This window comes from Phocoena phocoena, chromosome 3, assembly GCF_963924675.1.
Source record: "Phocoena phocoena chromosome 3, mPhoPho1.1, whole genome shotgun sequence".
Taxonomy (NCBI): Eukaryota; Metazoa; Chordata; class Mammalia; order Artiodactyla; family Phocoenidae; genus Phocoena; species Phocoena phocoena.
In genome coordinates, this window is record NC_089221.1 from 159,570,786 (window position 1) to 159,588,362 (window position 17,577).

At 45.3% G+C, this 17,577-nt stretch overlaps 1 protein-coding gene across 1 annotated transcript; it reads right to left on the minus strand.

Moving 5' to 3' along the window:
• Positions 1 to 5,521: 5,521 nt before the first annotated feature.
• LOC136120362 (olfactory receptor 10T2-like) lies at positions 5,522 to 9,448 on the minus strand. The gene is made up of 3 exons (XM_065873777.1): positions 9,389 to 9,448; positions 6,022 to 6,477; positions 5,522 to 5,971 (listed from the first exon to the last, which is right to left on the minus strand). The coding sequence occupies exons 1-3, from the start codon at positions 9,446 to 9,448 to the stop codon at positions 5,522 to 5,524; spliced, it is 966 nt and encodes a 321-aa protein (XP_065729849.1).
• Positions 9,449 to 17,577: the final 8,129 nt, after the last annotated feature.

A 17,577-nucleotide genomic window follows, 5' to 3' on the forward strand; every position in this document is an offset into this window, starting at 1 on the left:
CAAAGGTTTCTTTCATGCTACATGCAGGAAATGTTACTGTTAAGAGCTTCACATTTTGGGAAACAGTGAACTTACCAGACCTTTCCTCATCAGTCCTCATATTTATGAGTTTCAGAGAAAGCATAGGGTCTAAAAATGTCAAAGAGGGAAAAAACCATGTGTCATGGTTTAATGACCTTCGTTTAATGACCTCTGAGACACAGAGAAGGAAAGGGACCTTCCCACGTCTCAGCAAGTGGTTCAAAGCTAAACTGGAACCCAGATCTCCAGACCCCCTGGTTCAGTGGGCATGAGTGACCTGTGTTTCTAAGCACTCTTACAGACTTTAAGAAGGAGCCCAAGGCACCAGGCTCCTTCTAAACTGTGATGCAAGGCCGCAGTCCTTGCTTCCATCTCCTTGAACCAAAGACAGCGCCACCTGGGGCGCTAGTCATCCTCACCAGGCAGGTAAAACTGTGAGTCTTGCATAGCTGACTGTGTTTACTGAGTCTATAGCCCTCTGGGAAGTGGTTAGGAAAAGCCAGATTATTTGTTATATTTGTTTGCTACTTCTTGCCACTGTCGTTAAAGAGAGAGGTGTACTGAGGCAAGCAGAGGTAGCAGGGACTCTAACAATATTGAGGTAGTCTCTCTCCATGCAGACTACAATTTAAATCGACTGAGTCTGGTCAGGGAACTAAGATCCCACAAGCTGCGTGACATGACCAAAAAAAAAAAAAAACTTAAGGGGAAAAGCATTCTCTACCCACAAGCTCAAAAAAAGTTATGCTAAATTGCTAAAAACAAAAAAAATTATGCTGAGTGAAAGAAGCCAGTCTCAAAAGGTTACATATTGTGTGACTCCATTGATATGATAATCTCCAAGTGACAAAACCATAGTGTAGGAGGACAGATCAGTGTAGGAGGGTTTGGGGGGTTCAAAGGGAAGCAGCGATACAAAGTGGCCCTGAGGAGGCAGTTAAAGCAAGAGATTAACTATTTCTCAGCATCCTCGAGAGAATGCGAAGGTCCAATCAAGTATAGAAGCCAGGAAATAAATGAGGGCATCATTCGGGTTTAAGAACTACGCCAGGTGGATGAACCTTGAGGACACGATGCTCATTGAAAGACAGATACTGTATCATTCCACTTCTATGAGCTATTTAGAGTAGTCAAATTCATAAAGAAAAGACAGTAGAATGGTGGCTGCCAAGGGCTGGTGGGGGGCAGGGGGTGGTGAGGAATGAGGAGTTAGTGTTTCATGGGGACAGAGTTTCAGTTTTATGAGACGAAGAGCTCTGGAGATGGATGGTGGGGGTGGCGAAACAACATTCTGAATGCACTTAATACCACTGAACTACCATACATTTCGAAGTAGTTAAGGTGGTCAGTTTTATGTTGTATGTATTTTGCCACAGTTTAAAAAAATGAAAAGGAAAAACAAAAGAGCCATGCCAGCGGAAATCTTTGGCTGTGGTTACTTGCCCATTTAGCTGCCTGAAGAAAAAAAGACCAGACACCTACTAAATTTTTGAGAGAAACTATGAGCTTGGCCTGCAAAAGATCTCTGGCATATAAAACAATGCCCCAGGGAGTTCCCCGGCGGTCCAGTGGTTAGGACTCAGCGCTTTCACTGTGGGCCCGGGAACTAAGATCCTGCAAGCCTCGAGGTGAAGCCAAAAACAACAACAACCAAAAAAAACCAATGCCCCAAGTTTGTACCATGAGGTCCTTAAAATCATACCACAGGAAATGGAATGAGAAAGCTTCAGAAGTGGTGATGGGGAAGAGAGGCCAGTGAGGAACCTCCCAGAGGATACAGCCAAGGACCATGGGCAAAGACCTTACTCTCAGCAATGGCAGTCTTCACGATTCCTGCCTAACTAAATATTTTAATTGCTAAATTCAGTGATTTCTGTGGGCTTCCACTGAGGTTTTTGGTTTACTATGGCTTTAACATTTATTTTGCATGTAGATTGGAAGGTTTTTTTTCAAGTCTGTGGGTCACCAGCCACAAGAAGCCATTACAGGGCTCGAAGAACAGTGTGAATTAGATGCTGTGAATGATTGACTCATCAGGCTATGACCTCGGAGAGGATACTCTATATATGAGGAGTGCGTGGTTATTGTATGACACTGAGTAGAGGGGCACCGGTCCTTCTGGTTCTGCCTAGGAAGACGTCTTCAGGTGTTTCAGCACCAAGATATTTACAAGACAAAGGAATCCTTCTCTTGCTAATACTGCCTGCCTCTCATAGCGTAACTGTAAAAATTGTAATTGGGGCAAAATACACATACCATAAAATTTACCACTGTGACCGTTCTGAAGAGTGCGGTTCAGTGGTTGCTAGGTACGTTCACATTGTCGTGCAACTATCACCACCATCCATCCCCAGAACCTTTTCATCTTGCAAAACTGAAACTTCATAGTCATTAAACAACTCTCCATTCTCCCTCTCCCGGCTCCAGCCCCTGGTAATCACTATTCTACTTTCTGTCTCTATGAAGTCGACCTCCCTAGTTACCTCATATAAACAGAATCACACAAGATTTGTCGGGTTTTGTCTGGCTTATTTCATTCAGCATAGTGTCCTCGAGATGCATCCACGTTGTAGCATTTGCCCGACTGTCCTTTTTTAAGGCTGTATAATATTTCCTTGTGTGTATATACCACATCTTGATTAACCATTCGTTTGTCAGTGGGTGCTTGGGATTCTTCTACCTTTTGGCTACTGCGAATACTGCTGCTATGAACATGAGTGTACAAATGCCTCTTTCAGACTCTGCTTTCAATTCTTTTTTTTTAAAGATTTATTTATTATTTATTTATTTACTTTTTTTATTTTTGGCTGTGTCGGGTCTTAGTTGCAGCATGCAGGATCTTCGTGGAGGCGTGTGGGATCTTTCGTTGTGGTGTACAGGCTTTCTCTTCTCTAGTTGTAGCACGCAGGCTCCAGGGCACGTGGGCTCTGTAGTCGTGGTGTGCAGGTTCCAGGGTACGTGGGCTCTGTAGTTTGCAGCTCACAGGCTCTAGGTGAGGCACACGAGCTCAGTAGTTGTGGCATGCGGGCCTAGTTGCCCTGCCGCATGTGGGATCTTAGTTCCCCGACCAGGGATTGAACCCACGTCCCCTGACTTGTAAGGTGGATTCTTTACCACTGGGCCATCAGGGAAGTCCCTCAGTTCTTTTCTATATATACCCAGAAGTCAACTTGCTAGATCATATGGTAATTCTATTTTTCATTTTTAATCTTTTGAGGAAGCACCATACCACTTTCCATAGCAACTGCACCATTTTATAATTCCATCAACAGTGTGCAATTGTTCCAATTTCTCTACATCCTCACCAACACTTGTTATAGTGGAAGCCTCATCACTAGTGTTTATCTTGCTCTTTTTTTCTAGTTTCTTGAGGTGTAAAGTTAGGTTACTGACCTGGGATCTTTCTTCTTTTTTAATGTGAGCGCTTACAGCTATGAATTTCCCTCTGAGCATAGCTTTTGCTGAATCCCACAAGATTTGGTATGTTGTGCGTTCATTTTCATTTATTTTAAGTATATTCCAATCTAACTCGTGATTTCTTCTTTCACCCATTGGTCAAAGGTGTGCTGTTTAATTTCTATATATTTGTAAAGTGTCCAGTTTTCCTCCTGTTACTCATTTCTCATTTCATTCCATTGTGGTCGGAGCAGATACTTTGGATGATTTCAATCCATCATCTGTGTTTAATTAAACAGAAGTGAACTACTAAACTACAAAACTCACTTCACATCTATTAGGATGGCTAAACTCTTCAAAACCAGAAAATAACAAGTGTTGACAAAGATGTGGAGAAATTAGAACTCTAGTACACTACTGGTGGGAATGTAAAATAGTGCAGCCACTATGAAAAACAATTTGGTGATTCCTCAAAAAGTTAAACAGAATTACCTTATGATCCAGCAATTCCACTCCTAGTTACATACCCAAAGGGATTGAAAACAAGGACTCAATCAGATACGTATACACAAGTGTTCATAGCAGCACTATTCACAGTAGCCAAAATGTGGAAACAACCCAAGTATCCATCAACAGATGAATGGATAAACAAAATATATATATATATCCATGTGAATAACATGGAATATTATTCAGCCATAGACAGGAATGAAGTTCTGATATGTGCTACAACATGGATGCTCCTTCAAAACGTTATGCTAAGTGAAATAAGCCAGACACAATAGGACAAGTATTATATGATTCCACTTATATGAAACATGTGGAATAGGCATATTCATAGTGACAGAAAGTAAGTTAGATGTTACCAGGGATGGGGAGGATGGGGGAATGAAGAGTCGTTACTCAAAGGGCACACAATTTCAATTTCGGAGGATGAAAAAAGTTTTGGAAAGAGATGGTGGTGATGGTTGCACAAACTTGTGGATGTAATTAATGCCCCTGAGTTGTACACTTAAAAATGATTAAATAGTAGAAATTCATCTCATGTTCTTGTAAGTGACTAACCATTATCCTTAATTTTGAAGATGAAAATGGTGGTAATTTGAAGCTGAGCTTCCAAATTTTAAAAAGGAGAATGGAAGAACTTAAAACAGCTTAATGCCATTTTCAAAAAGAATAAAACAAACTAAATAACATTAACAGTTCTTATCCATTCATTCAATCAACAAATATTTGTCAACTGAATCCAAAATACCAGGCTCCATGCTATGCAGTGGAAATACATGTTATTTTTGGACCTTACACTGTAGTGAGAGGTTGTACGAAGACCTTACACTGTCTAAAGGAGACAAACAATAGATAATAAGGTCATTTTAGTTAGTGATAAATACTTGGAAAAAATAGTATCAAGAGACTGAGAAGACAAGCCACAGACTGGGAGAAAATATTTGCAAAAGATGTATCTCATAAAGGACTGTTATCCAAAATATACAAAGAATTCATAAAGTTCAACAATCAGAAGAAAATTTTAAAAGGATAAAAAGATTAAAAGTTTTGTTATATATATTTCACTACAATAAAAATATTTTAATTCTTCCTTTTTTCTTTCTTTCCCCATCATATACCAAAGAAATAAAAGACCCAAGGGGGGGAGAGGTGGCCAACAATCATGAAAACATCATTTAAGTGTGACAGGAAAAATAAAGGCAGCCTTTGGTTGGTAACATTCATTCTCCCACACACACACACACCCCAAAAAAAGTGAACTACTTCTGAGCGAGACAAAATAAAAGGATGCTGGACCGGGTGCCAACCCCTGTTCACTGCTAGGTAAAGCACTGCCCTCCACTGCCCGCCGGCACCGGGTAGCGTCAGGGCCGCCCTCCACTAGTGACCATGATGCGCTGCAGACCGCCTTGCAACCCAGCAAAGTCAAAGAAGTGAAGACGAAGGGAAAGGGCAGCCTTTACGGAGTTCATGCTGGGTCTCAGGCACTGTTTGTAAATTGCCTCACCCAGGTTACTTCATTTAAGGTTATGGGAGTGGCCTCTGTTTTCCAGGTGGGGGAACTGAGTGTCAGGCAGGGCAAGTGTTCATGAAAAAGCTAGAGCCGGAACTTAGGACGAGTGCTTATTTTTAAAACTCCGCGGCCTCGCTCCAGGGTCCTCCTCGATGCCACCCTCACATCTTTATTACGCAGAGTGTGTACCACCGGGTTCAGCAGCGGTGTCACCACCGTGTAGAACACAGCCACCAGGCGGTCCTGGTCCGGGTTCCCTCTGGACTCAGGCCTCAGGTAGATGATGGAGGCGCAGCCAAAATGCACAATGACCACGGTGAGGTGGGCCGCACAGGTGGAGAAGGGCTTGTGCCGGCCGGCTGCTGAGGGGATCCTCAGGAGGGCGGCCACAATGAAGGTGTAGGAGAGGAGGATGAGGAAGGAGACCAGCACCACGAGGATACTCAGGAAGAAGAATGCCAGCGCTTTGCCGGCACTCCCCTTGCAGCTGAGCTTCAGGACCGCGTGATGTCGCAGAAGTGTTCCACGCGTTCGCTGTGGCACAAGGGCGAGGAGAAGATCAGGCTGGTCTCGATCAAGGCCACCGAGGACCCGAAGCAGAAAACCAGGGCTCCCAGGTAGAGGCAAACTGTGGGTCTCATGATCACCCAATAACGCAGGGGATGACAGATGGCAACGCAGCGGTAGTAACCCATCAGGGTAAGGAGGAAGCAGTGGCTGCATCCCAGGCCCAGGTAGAAGAACATCTGAGCCCAATAGCCAGGGATGGGGATAGCTCCACTCTCCATGAGCAGATAAGCCAGCATATTGGGGATGGTGACCAGCGTGTAGCAGGTCTCAGAGAGGGACAGCATGGCCAGGAAGCGGTACATGGGAGTGTGAAGGGTCCGATCCGCATGTATGATGGTGATGATGGTGACATTGCCACTCAGGGTAACCAAGTATGTGAGGAAGGACAGTGCAAAGAGGGTGGTCCTCAGGCCTGGGAAGGTGGAGAAACCCACCAGCATGAACTCCGTCACCAGCCAGGTGGCATTTTCCTACTGCTTCTCAGGGACCTGAGAGGAGAAAGCAGAGGAAATGGAACAGGACAACTTAATAAGGCTCTGCTAAGTAGCAGATACCAGTGAGATAGGATAATCATCCCTGTTTTACAAAAAAAAGAAAAAAGGAAAGAGAGACTCAGACATGAGGTCACTGTTTTCCTCATATCACCCAGCTAGCAGCTCTTCAACAGACGAGAAAATTACAGATATGGAAATGACCTGAGTGCCAATTAACAGATGAATGGATAAAGAAGATTGCTATGTAGACACATTGGAATATTATTCAGTGGTGAGAAAGAAGGCAATAGTGCCATTTTCGACAATATAGATGGACTTTGAGGACATCATGCCAAGTATGATGTCAGACAGAGAAAGAAAAATACTGTATGATCTCACTTATCTGTGGAACCTAAAAGCCAAATTTGTTAAAAAAAAGAAAAAAAAAGAGTAAAATGGTGGTCACCAGGGCTTGGGATACGTTGATATATTGTAATATGATTACAACTGTAGCCATATTCAGCATCTCTATCATGTCACATAATTATTACAGCTCTTAGAGTCTCTAAATAATCCTTGCCTCATCTCCAAAGCCATGGGTGATGGAGTGGGGAAGGGAGACAGACAATAAAAGTGTATTATCAAAGTTTTGGCTGAAATAAAAACACACAAAATGAGAGCTGTGAGTTTCAGCTTTATTTGGGGACTTACTGAGGACTATAGACCAGGAGACAGCCTCTCAGAGAGCTCTGAGCAACTGCTCCGAAGAGGTGGGGGGCAGGTCAGCATATATGTAACTCTGGAGAAGGGGATGTGCCATCAAGCACACCTCTTCGTAGAAAATTACTGCTGGTCACAAGGCACAGTTATTTTAGTTAATGATTTTAGTGCTTTTCTAAGTATGGGAAGATGCAAGAAATTGGGTTCATAAAAGTCTCTCCTGGGGCTTCCCTGGTGGTGCAGTGGTTAAGAATCCGCCTGCCAATGCAGGGGACACGGGTTGGGGTCCTGGTCTGGGAAGATCCCACATTCCGTGGAGCAACTAAGCCTGTGTGCCACAACTAATGAGCCTGTGCTCTAGAGCCTGCGAGCCACAACTACTGAGCCCATGGACTACTGAGCCCGTGTGCTGCAACTACTGAAGCCCGCAAGCCTGGAGCCCATGCCCTGCAGCAAGAGAAGCCACCATAATGAGAAGCCCACACACCACAACGAAGAGTAGTCCCCACTCGCTGCAACTAGAGAAAACCTGTGCACAGCAACAAAGACCCAGTGCAACCAAAAATAAATAAATAAAATAAATAAATTTATTTTTAAAAAAATCTCTCCTGAAAATATCTAACTATCTGAAGGGCTGTTCTGTCAGTTTTCCCAGAGCACAGAGAGCCTCATTCCTGATCTCCACCCTGAACCCTTTCAGGGTGTGTTGAAGGTCAGTGACTGCAGTGGCCAATGACTCAATCCTTGAAGAGCCCGGTGGCCAGTGACATTCTTTAGTGGGACCACTACAATTTAATCCCAGCTGGAGGTCCCTGAGGGGCCACAAGGGAAGTGGGATGTTTGTCCACCAGCACCCAATCATCTTGCTCAAGAGTTTTGACCAGGAGGCGTTAATCTCCCAGTACTTCCAAACCCGCCACATGTACAGGGAATTCAAAGTCTGGCAGGTAAGGAAGAGAATAAGCGCCAAGGGGATATGGTCCAGGAATTTACAGGTTCCTCTACAATCCGTGTGTAAAGAATACCCAAGAAAGGCAAAGCCTGTAGCATCGATATCTGAAATGAACAAAGGAATACTTTTAGGGGACCTAATACCCAGGGCTACATCAAGTCTTCCATGAGCCCTAGGCACTTTTGCCTTCCTCCATAAAAATTGTTTTTGTTTTTGTTTTAAAAAGGGAATTCCCTGGCAGTCCAGTGGTTAGGACTCCGCACTTCCATTGCAGGGAGCAGGGGTTCCATCCCTGGCCCAGGAACTAAGATTCTGCAAGCCTCGCAGAACAGCCAAAGAAAAAAAATCGTTTTTGGGCTTCCCTGGTGGCGCAGTGGTTGAGAGTCCGCCTGCCGATGCAGGGAACACGGGTTCGTGCCCCGGTCCGGGAAGATCCCATGTGCCGCAGAGCGGCTGGGCCCGTGAGCCATGGCCGCTGAGCCTGTGCGTCCGGAGCCTGTACTCCGCAACAGGAGAGGCCACAACAGTGAGAGGCCCGCGAACCGCAAAAAAAAAAAAAAAAAAATCGTTTTTAATTTTTATTTAAATTTTATTTTTTTAATTTTTATTTAAATACAATTTAATTTATTAAATAAATTAAATACAATTTAATTTTTTAATTTATTTCAGTTTTATAAAAATTTAAAATTTTACATTTTAGGACTGTGTTGGTGTAAAACGAATATAATTTTCACCCTAAAAATTTATTTATTTCTTCTGATCTTAGACATTAACACAATTTCATGAGCCCCCTAATGGTATTGCAGGCCCTAGGCCTTGTGCTAACAAATACATCTGTGTTAATTAAATGGAAAATAACTCTGAATTATTGACCTTTTTTTTTTGGCCATGCTGCCGGCATTCGGGATCTTAGTTCCCCCACCAGGGAGGGAACCCGTGCCCCCTACAGTGGAAGCACGGAGTCCTAACCACTGGGCCGCCAGGAAATTCCCATAAAATTATTGACCATTCTAATTCAAACAATGAAGCATTAGTAAAAATCCTGGATTGGTGATAGTTTTATTATTTTATAATCAATTAACCTGCTAGCTCAGAAAAATATGTATAACCTATTTTGGAATGTTTCTGAGTATTTTGCACTCATTTGGAAAATGGTCCTAATGTAATCTTTCCCTGCTTATCAAGAGTTAATTGGTTTGGAGAGAAGCACATTTCAGCCTTGAAATCCTGAAATACCGACTCTGAGACGAGGATGGGTGGAGGCGGTGGAGAGGTGAGTCCTGATTTATGCGCCATCTAGTGGCACTTTGGGTAATCTGCAAGCCAGTGACCCTCAGAAGAGAATAAATAGCTGTGCCCCTGAAATTACTCACCTGCAGCAATGGGAGGAGAGAAATTGAGAATGACCATTTAAATGTTTTGGAAGTTTGTTGAAATTTTAATTTGTGAAAAATAAATTTTAGATTATTATTATTATAGTCCTGAGAATATATAAAGTAGAGAAAAACAACAAAAATGTGCTTGGTCGAGTCCAAAGACATTCTGTTTATAAAGAAAAGACTAGTCAGGACCATCAAAGAACTTAACAGGTGCAAAAAGTGAGGAACGGATGCCCATTTTTCATGAAGAAAGGAAAACCAGGAAGCAGGAAGCAGGCAGCCCTGTTGATCAAGCACAGGGGTGCAAACTTTTTCTGTAAAAGGCCAGGTAGTGACTATTTTAGGCCATTTGGACTGTACGATCTCTGTCACAACTGCTCAGCTCTGCCCATCTAGTGTGAAAGCAACCACAGATAATGTATACGTGTCCATGACTGTTTCAATAAAACTTTATTTACAAAAACAGGCAGGGGGCCAGATTTGGCCCTCAGGCTATAGTTTGCCAACACCTGATCCAGCACAAATAAAACTAAAAGAATATTCAACTTAGGGAAATTCCAGTGAGGTCCTCTGAGGGATTCACACTGAGAAAAAAAAGCAAAGCCTGACTTGAAATCTTCCAAAACTAAATAAAGCAAAATGAAACTCCAAAGCTAAGAATCTCAGACTCCACTTAAGAAATCTAGATCTAAGAAAAGGCACACTTGACAGAGATGCCCAGAGCATGTGTCTGAAAGAGGCTTTTTTATTTCAAATTAAACTGTATCAGAAAGGACATCAGAGCCTTTATATAGTGAGAATTATAGAAATTCAGTTAGCTGGAAGACTTCACAGAGGAAATAAAGTAGTTGGATTATGAAAGCTAAAAAAGTGTAATTTCTGAATATCACAAAACATTGTTAAATTGAAGTAAATGTATAGGCAAATCATAAACTAGAAAAGGTTGTGGCCCTAAAAAATCTTTGGCTCTTCTTTTGCGCAGCAAAGAAAACCATAAACAAAATGAAAAGACAACCTACAGCTTGGGAGAAAATATTTGCAAATGACACAACTGACAAGGGCTTAATTTCCAAAATATACAAACAGCTCATACTGCTCAATATCAAAAAAGCAAAAAAACCAATCAAAAAATGGGCAAAAGACCTAAGTAGACCTAAATTTTTTTAAATTATCAAATTGGCTAAGATTAAAGAGGAAAATGAGTGCTGGGTGTTAATGAGTGTGTGCTGAACAAGGCCGTCTACCGTCATCTTTACATTGCTGGTTGCGGGAACATGCAATTTGTCGTTTACCTGAAGTCCTACTTCGGTTCTATCATTCTGCTTCTAGATTTTTCTCATAAATTATCTGACACCAGGTACAAGGATATTCATAGTAGCATTATTTAAAGTTAAAAAAAAAAAAGAAACAACATAAGTGTTCAATAAAATGCCCTTACAAACCATTAAGAGGGGAACAACCCTAAAACTTTAATAGGAGAGAAGATGGACTCTCATTAAAGTCACATCTTTGGGCTTCCCTGGTGGCGCAGAGGTTGAGAGTCCGCCTGCCGATGCAGGAGACACGGGTTCGTGCCCCGGTCCGGGAAGATCCCACATCCCACATCCCGCATCCCACATGCCGCAGAGCGGCTGGGCCCGTGAGCCATGGCCGCTGAGCCTGTGCGTCCGGAGCCTGTGCTCCGCAACGGGAGAGGCCACAACAGTGAGAGGCCCGCGTACCGAAAAAAAAAAAAAAAAAAAAAAAAAAAGTCACATCTTTGAGAATAATTGATGACATGAGAAGAATTCTCATTTATGTGTTTTCTGAGAAATGGGTAACAAAACAATCAAATCCTAATTGGCTCACTACAAATGCATGTGTTTTTTATTCTTTTTTGTATGTCCCAATTTTCCTACATCGAATGGGGATTTTTGTAAACAGAGAAATAACATTTCTCAGAGGGATTTTTTTTTTCCCCTCTGGGTAAATATTTTTTATTGTTCTTAAAGAAGTTTAATGAATCTGGTTTGGAAAAAGGAAGCTAAGGGTAGAGATAAAGAGGTTCCCTTTGAAATACAAAATATGCTAACGCCATTTGTGATGAACGTTCTCAATATATAATCTGAAGAGCAAATGTCTAGTAAAAACTGCAAATAGGTGGGTGACTTGGCTCCCTGGCAAGCCATGAGGAAGACTTTTTAGGAAGATCACAGGAAGCATGTGTGGGGACCTAAGGGAATTAGAGGAATTTTCGAGTGAGTTGATGCTTTTTAGAGGGACAAGTCGAGACCAAGTTGATGGACCCCCAACTGCAGTTGCCATATGGGGAAGAGGCCCTTCATAATATTAACACGAGCTTCCTCCAGGAATGTCAGCCTTTCTTGGGCCTCATGAATAGGTGAATTGGGAAGGAAACACCCCTCAACATGCATTCAGTGTAGGAGTCTCCTCGACCTCCATTATCCAGCCTCTACTTACCTGCCTCCAGTGATAAGGAGGTCACTAACTGATAAAAATCCCCATTACATAAAGCAGAAATCCTGTGCTCAAGACAGTGACAGGCAGAGACAACAAAATTGAGCTCCGGAATCAGAAAGACCTGTGTTTAAATACTGGCACCTTCACTAACTAGGAGCAACGTGACCCTGGGTAGCTGGCTTTGCCCCTCTGAGCCTCATCTGTGCAAGTAGATACTGATCCTCTGAGCTTACATATAATAGTGAGATTCCCTAAACAATGGTATGAATCCTTTGGTCTCAGACTGCTTGCAAGGATAGCTGGGATTATTATTCTCGGCTTTGAATTGCTGGGGAAGCAGAACATAGAGGGGATCATCTGCTCACATTCTCACAGTGATGGTACCAAGATTTGAAGCCAGGAGTCCGTCTCTGGAGGCTGTGCTTCAAGGGCTGCAAGTTTTGCAGGCTCACCTTTCACGCTATACACATTCATTGAGCATCAGTTCTGTGCCAGGCACTGCTCTGGACACTAAGGACACAGCAGGGAATTAAATGGGCAGAGATCCCAGCTTTGGAGGAGCAAAAGGCTCTAGGGAAGTGAATCAGGAAATAAGCAACGAACATGATAACTAAATAAGTGAGACCGTATGTTGGAAGACAGTGTTACAGAAAAAGAAAAAGCAGAGAACTTAGGGGGTAATTGAGGGGTCTGAGGAGGGCTGCAATTTTACATAAGACTGTCAGAAAAGGACTTGCTGAGGCTTAATGCTCAGTTGCTCTGAAATTTCTTGTTTCCCCTCCTTATTTTCAGATCTCACCTTGAGGGCTGGGAATGGGCCAGGGTGGCTTGTCCCAGTTTGGCAAAGGCCCCAAATTCATGCTTGAAAGAAATTAGGAAATCAGTCAAGAAAGTGCATGGGGAAGAGCATTTCAGGTAGAGGCAACAGCCCATGCAAAGGCCCTGGGGCCAGACTGTGCCTGGAACAAGAACCGCAAGGACAAACAGGGAGATAGAGGGAGTGATTGAGGTGGAGGAAGGAGGTGAGGGCAGAGAGGTGACTGAGCTGAGCGTGTCTTGTGGGTCAGAGTGAGGACTTTGGCTTTTATACCAAGTGATATGGGAGCCACAGAGGATTCTGAGCAGAGGAAGGACATGACCTGACTCAGAGGCTCCCAGGCGCTCTCTGGCTGCTGTGGGATAACAGAATGTGGGGGGACATGGGTGACAGCCAAGAGACCAAAGAGGAGGTGGCTGAGCTGTTCCAGGTGAGTGATGATGGGTGGGGACCACGGAGGTGGTGAGAGGTGGCCGATTCTGGACAGGTTGTGCAGATGGAGCCCACTGAATTTCCTGATGGGTTAGATACAGGTGTGGAAGAAAGAGCAGGGTGTGGGAGCTGACAAAGCTGTATGAGGGGGCGGGGGGGGGGGGAGGGCGGAATCAGTTCAGGCAGGATGAGAGGAGACTCTGTTCATCTCAGGGAATGCTGGGGCGGACACAAGCCGAGCACAGTGGACTCATGGCAGGCACCTCTCCATCCTCACCACGGAGGTGACATCTGCCCAGTCCAGAGAGAAGGAAGAGTAAAGAGGGAAGCCCTGAACGTGGCTAAAAAATTTTATTTATTTATTTGTTTGTTTTCTTTTGTTTGTTTTTTGGCTGCATTGGGTCTTCGTTGCTGCGCGCGGGCTTTCTCTAGTTGCGTCGAGCGGGGGCTACTCTTCGTTGCGGTGTGCCAGCTTCTTATTGTGGTGGCTTCTCTTGTTGTGGAGCTCTAGGCATGCAGGCTTCAGTAGTTGTGGCGCACGGACTTAGCTGCTCCGTAGCATGTGGGATCTTCCCAGACCAGGGCTCGAACCCGTGTCCCCTGCATTGGCAGGTGGATTCTAAACCACTGAGCCACAAGGGAAGCCCGTGGCTAAAATTTAACCCTGCAGCAGCTGAGAAGCTATGAGTTTGAGTTTGCCTCAATGTGTCCAAAGTCCGCTTTCCAATTGTGACCAGTGAGAGTGCCTGGCCAAAAGGAAGTCAGGTTACAGAACTAGAAAGTTCCTTATTTGCATACCTGGAACCCGTGACAATTGCACCCATGGACAGATCTCCAGGCAAGCTGCTTGTTTAGTGGGAGAGTTGGGACCCAGTGAGTCCCAAGCTCAGGGGCACACCCATGCCCCCCCACACACACACACAGTGAGGGTGAAAGCTGAGGAACACATGGGACTCTAGGATCTGGAGTCTTTCCTTTTCCATCAGGAAGCCTCCCCCAAAACTGGTGCCCCTTCCCCATCGCCTTTGAGCCCTCACTGCTAAATGACTTTATATGTGTATGTGTGCATTTGTGCCCCTGAAGCTCCCAGATACATGTATGTACATGTGTGTGCCTGATACTTGCAGGGCACACATGTGTGCGTTTTGCACCCCAACTGCACGCATTAGCCCCACCCTTCTCCCCCTGTCTGCTCACATGCCTGTGCAGGTCAAGGTTCTGGTGTGGGTTCTGGCGGCAGGTCGGCGTGCATGGCAATGGACAGTTCTCCTTGAGGTTTCCCCCTCCCTTCCTAAGCAAATATCATCTTCTCCATCCCACATTCCACACAGAAAACAGAATTGAATACCTTTTGGGCAAATGTCATCCAAATCCGGCCCTGTTGGCTGTTTTCAGCTGAATGCTCAGTCACTCCGGCATTTCTCTCTCCACCAACTCATTCTCAGGTTTCACCCCTAGGACTGGGAATGGACCAGGGTGGCTTCTGCAGCCAGGCAGGGGCCCTGAATCCATATTCACCATGGCCGAGGGAGGCTCCCACGGTGCTTGCCGACATCACTCTCTGCTCACTGCCTGAGAGAGGAGGGGCTGAGGACCGGGGTCCTGTTATACAGGGGTTCCCTGGAGCTGCTGTCCCAGGGGCTCCCCAGACACTAACAAGCCCCCCAGGGCTCAGGCTGTCGACACCCTGTGGGGTTTTTCCCTCCTGGAAACTGGAGACCCCAGGGTCTTCTTCCCCAGCCCACAGGCTCTGATGACAAAAAAAAAAGTGGGGAGAGGACTAATTATGATTTCTTTCTGTGGATGGTGGTCACAAATGCACTCCTCACTCCATCCATTCTCCCCAGTGCCCGTCAGTGCCCACCACGAGCTGGACAAGGCTGCTGCCCCAAGGAAGAGGCACCCTCCCTGCCCTCCCCTAAAAGAAGGAAGGAAGAAGTGGATCACTTTGACGTTGGTGTACAAATGTTGCCCAGGCTTCTCATGGTTATCCCTCTCTTGCTCTCCCAGAATTAATTAGTTGCCAAGTCTTCTCTATTCTTTCTCCTCTACTCCCCCCCATTCCCTTTGCCCCATCCTAACTCAACCTGCATCCTTCTCACCCGTTGCAAAAGCATGCAGCTACTTCTCCCTTCAGTCCATCCTCTGCACTGGCCAGCAGAACAGAAGACTCTGGCTGTGTTTCCTCTCACCCAGGGACCTTTCATGGCTCCCCATTGCTCTCAGAGTAAAGTTTATAATTCCCCACCTTCATTTTCAAGACTCACATGATCTGGCCACAGCTACCTCCTCTAGTTCTACATCCAGACATTGCTCCAGGCGAACCGACATACATCCATTGATTAAATTACCAATAAATGGGCTTCCCTGGTGGTGCCGTGGTTAAGAATCCGCCTGCCAACACAGGGGACACGGGTTCAAGCCCTGGTCCGGAAAGATCCCACATGCGGCGGAGCAACTAAGCCCGTGCACCACAACTACTGAGCCCGCGAGCCACAGCTACTGAAGCCTGCACGCCTAGAGTCTGTGCTCTGCAACAAGAGAAGCCACCGTGGGCTTCTCTGGTGGTTCAGTGGTTGAGAGTCCGCCTGCCGATGCACGGGACACGGGTTCGTGCCCCAGTCTGGGAAGATCCCACATGCCGTGGAGCGGCTGGGCCCATGAGCCACGGCCGCTGAGCCTGTGCGTCCGGAGCCGGTGCTCTGCCACAACAGTGAGAGGCCCGCGTACCACAAAAAAAAAAATTAAAAACAAAACTTCCCCCAGCTTTATTGAGATTAACTAACATACAACATTGTGCAAGTTTGAGTAGCACGATGTGTTGACTTAATATGTTTATATATTCCAAAATGATGACCACCATAGCAGTAGCTAACACCTCCACCCCATCACATAATTACTACTTCTTTTTTGTGGTGAGAACATTTTTTTTTTTTTTTTTTTTTTTGCTGTACGCGGGCCTCTCACTGTTGTGGCCTCTCCCGTTGCGGAGCACAGGCTCCGGACGCGCAGGCTCAGCGGCCATGGCTCACGGGCCCAGCCGCTCTGCGGCATGTGGGGTCTTCCCGGACCGGGGCACGAACCCGTGTACGAACATGTGTATACAATATACACATGTATATACTATTATATATATTTCTTCTTTGTCCATTCATCCATTGCCAGACACTTAAGTTGTTTCCAGACCCTGGCTATTGTGAACAGTGCTGCAATGAACATGGGAGTCTGAGCTGAGCGCTTTAGCATATGAGTTAAATTTCATGACTATGCATGAGTACAGTCTCACGATTTTGCACGCCCACCTACTCTACACCAACAACCCCTGTCATAGTTGAAGTTCCCCCAGAAGCAGACAAGGATTTGATAGGACGTAAGCTTCTCTGGGAGGTGATCTCAGAACACACAAGTAGGAGAGTGGAGAAATGAGGAAGGAAAGGAAAGGAAGCTTATGAAGCACGGGTTATCGAGCAAGTTATCTCTGTGTCAACTGGGGTTCATTCCCACTGGAAACCACTGGGGGGCAGCAGAGAGCATTCACCACAGAGAGGAGAGGGAGCTGATGTATGTATACACCCACTCCAGTCAGTCAGTGTTCAGGGAGGACCCTGGGGGCATTAATTCCCTAGTGCTCCCAGCCTGCTGAACAAGTGAATAGAGTAAGCTTTTGTGGCCAGAGAAAGCCTTCAGGCAAATAGATGTTGGCTGGCTGTTGGAATGAGACTGGCTGTTCCACTGACTGTTGGAATTGAGACTGAAGTGGTCAGAGCAAGGAGATATGGACAGAAGGCTGACAATATCTGCTACACCTGGTTTCTCCCCTTCATCTCTGACTACTCCTCAATCTCTTTCTTCTCTCCAACTCTAACACTGGAACGGGAGTCCAGGACCCCACCCTTTTTTTTTTTTTTTTTTTTTTTTTGCGGTACGCAGGCCTCTCACTGTTGTGGCCTCTCCCGCTGTGGAGCACAGGCTCCGGACGTGCAGGCTCAGCAGCCATGGCTCACGGGCCCAGCTGCTCCGCGGCATGTGGGATCCTCCCGGACGGGGGCACAAACCCGCGTCCCGTGCATCGTCAGGCAGACTCCCAACCACTGCGCAACAAGGGAAGCCCTCCAGGACCCCACTCTTGACTCTCTTCTCTCTCCCTAGGTGATTAGTATAATCATATGGTGTTAAATACCATTCCTGTGCCAATGCTCCCTGAAGATATATTCCAGATCAGTCATTCCCTCTGAACTCCAAACCCACAAATCTAACAACCAAAATCAATCCATGTCAGGGAAGCAGACTAAACGTCCGTTGACAGAAGAATGGATAAAGAAGATGTGGTACATATA

What these genes read in the sequence shown, in the direction of transcription:
- LOC136120362 (XM_065873777.1), bottom strand. Translation starts at nt 9,448, where the DNA reads ATGGCGCATAAATCAGGACTCACCTCTCCACCGCCTCCACCCATCCTC. An exon ending in CCATCCTCGTCTCAGAGTCG is followed by an intron (nt 6,478 to 9,388) that starts GTATTTCAGGAT and finishes GAGAAGCAGTAG; the next exon opens with GAAAATGCCACCTGGCTGGT. An exon ending in TTTTCTGCTTCGGGTCCTCG is followed by an intron (nt 5,972 to 6,021) that starts GTGGCCTTGATC and finishes CTTGTGCCACAG; the next exon opens with CGAACGCGTGGAACACTTCT.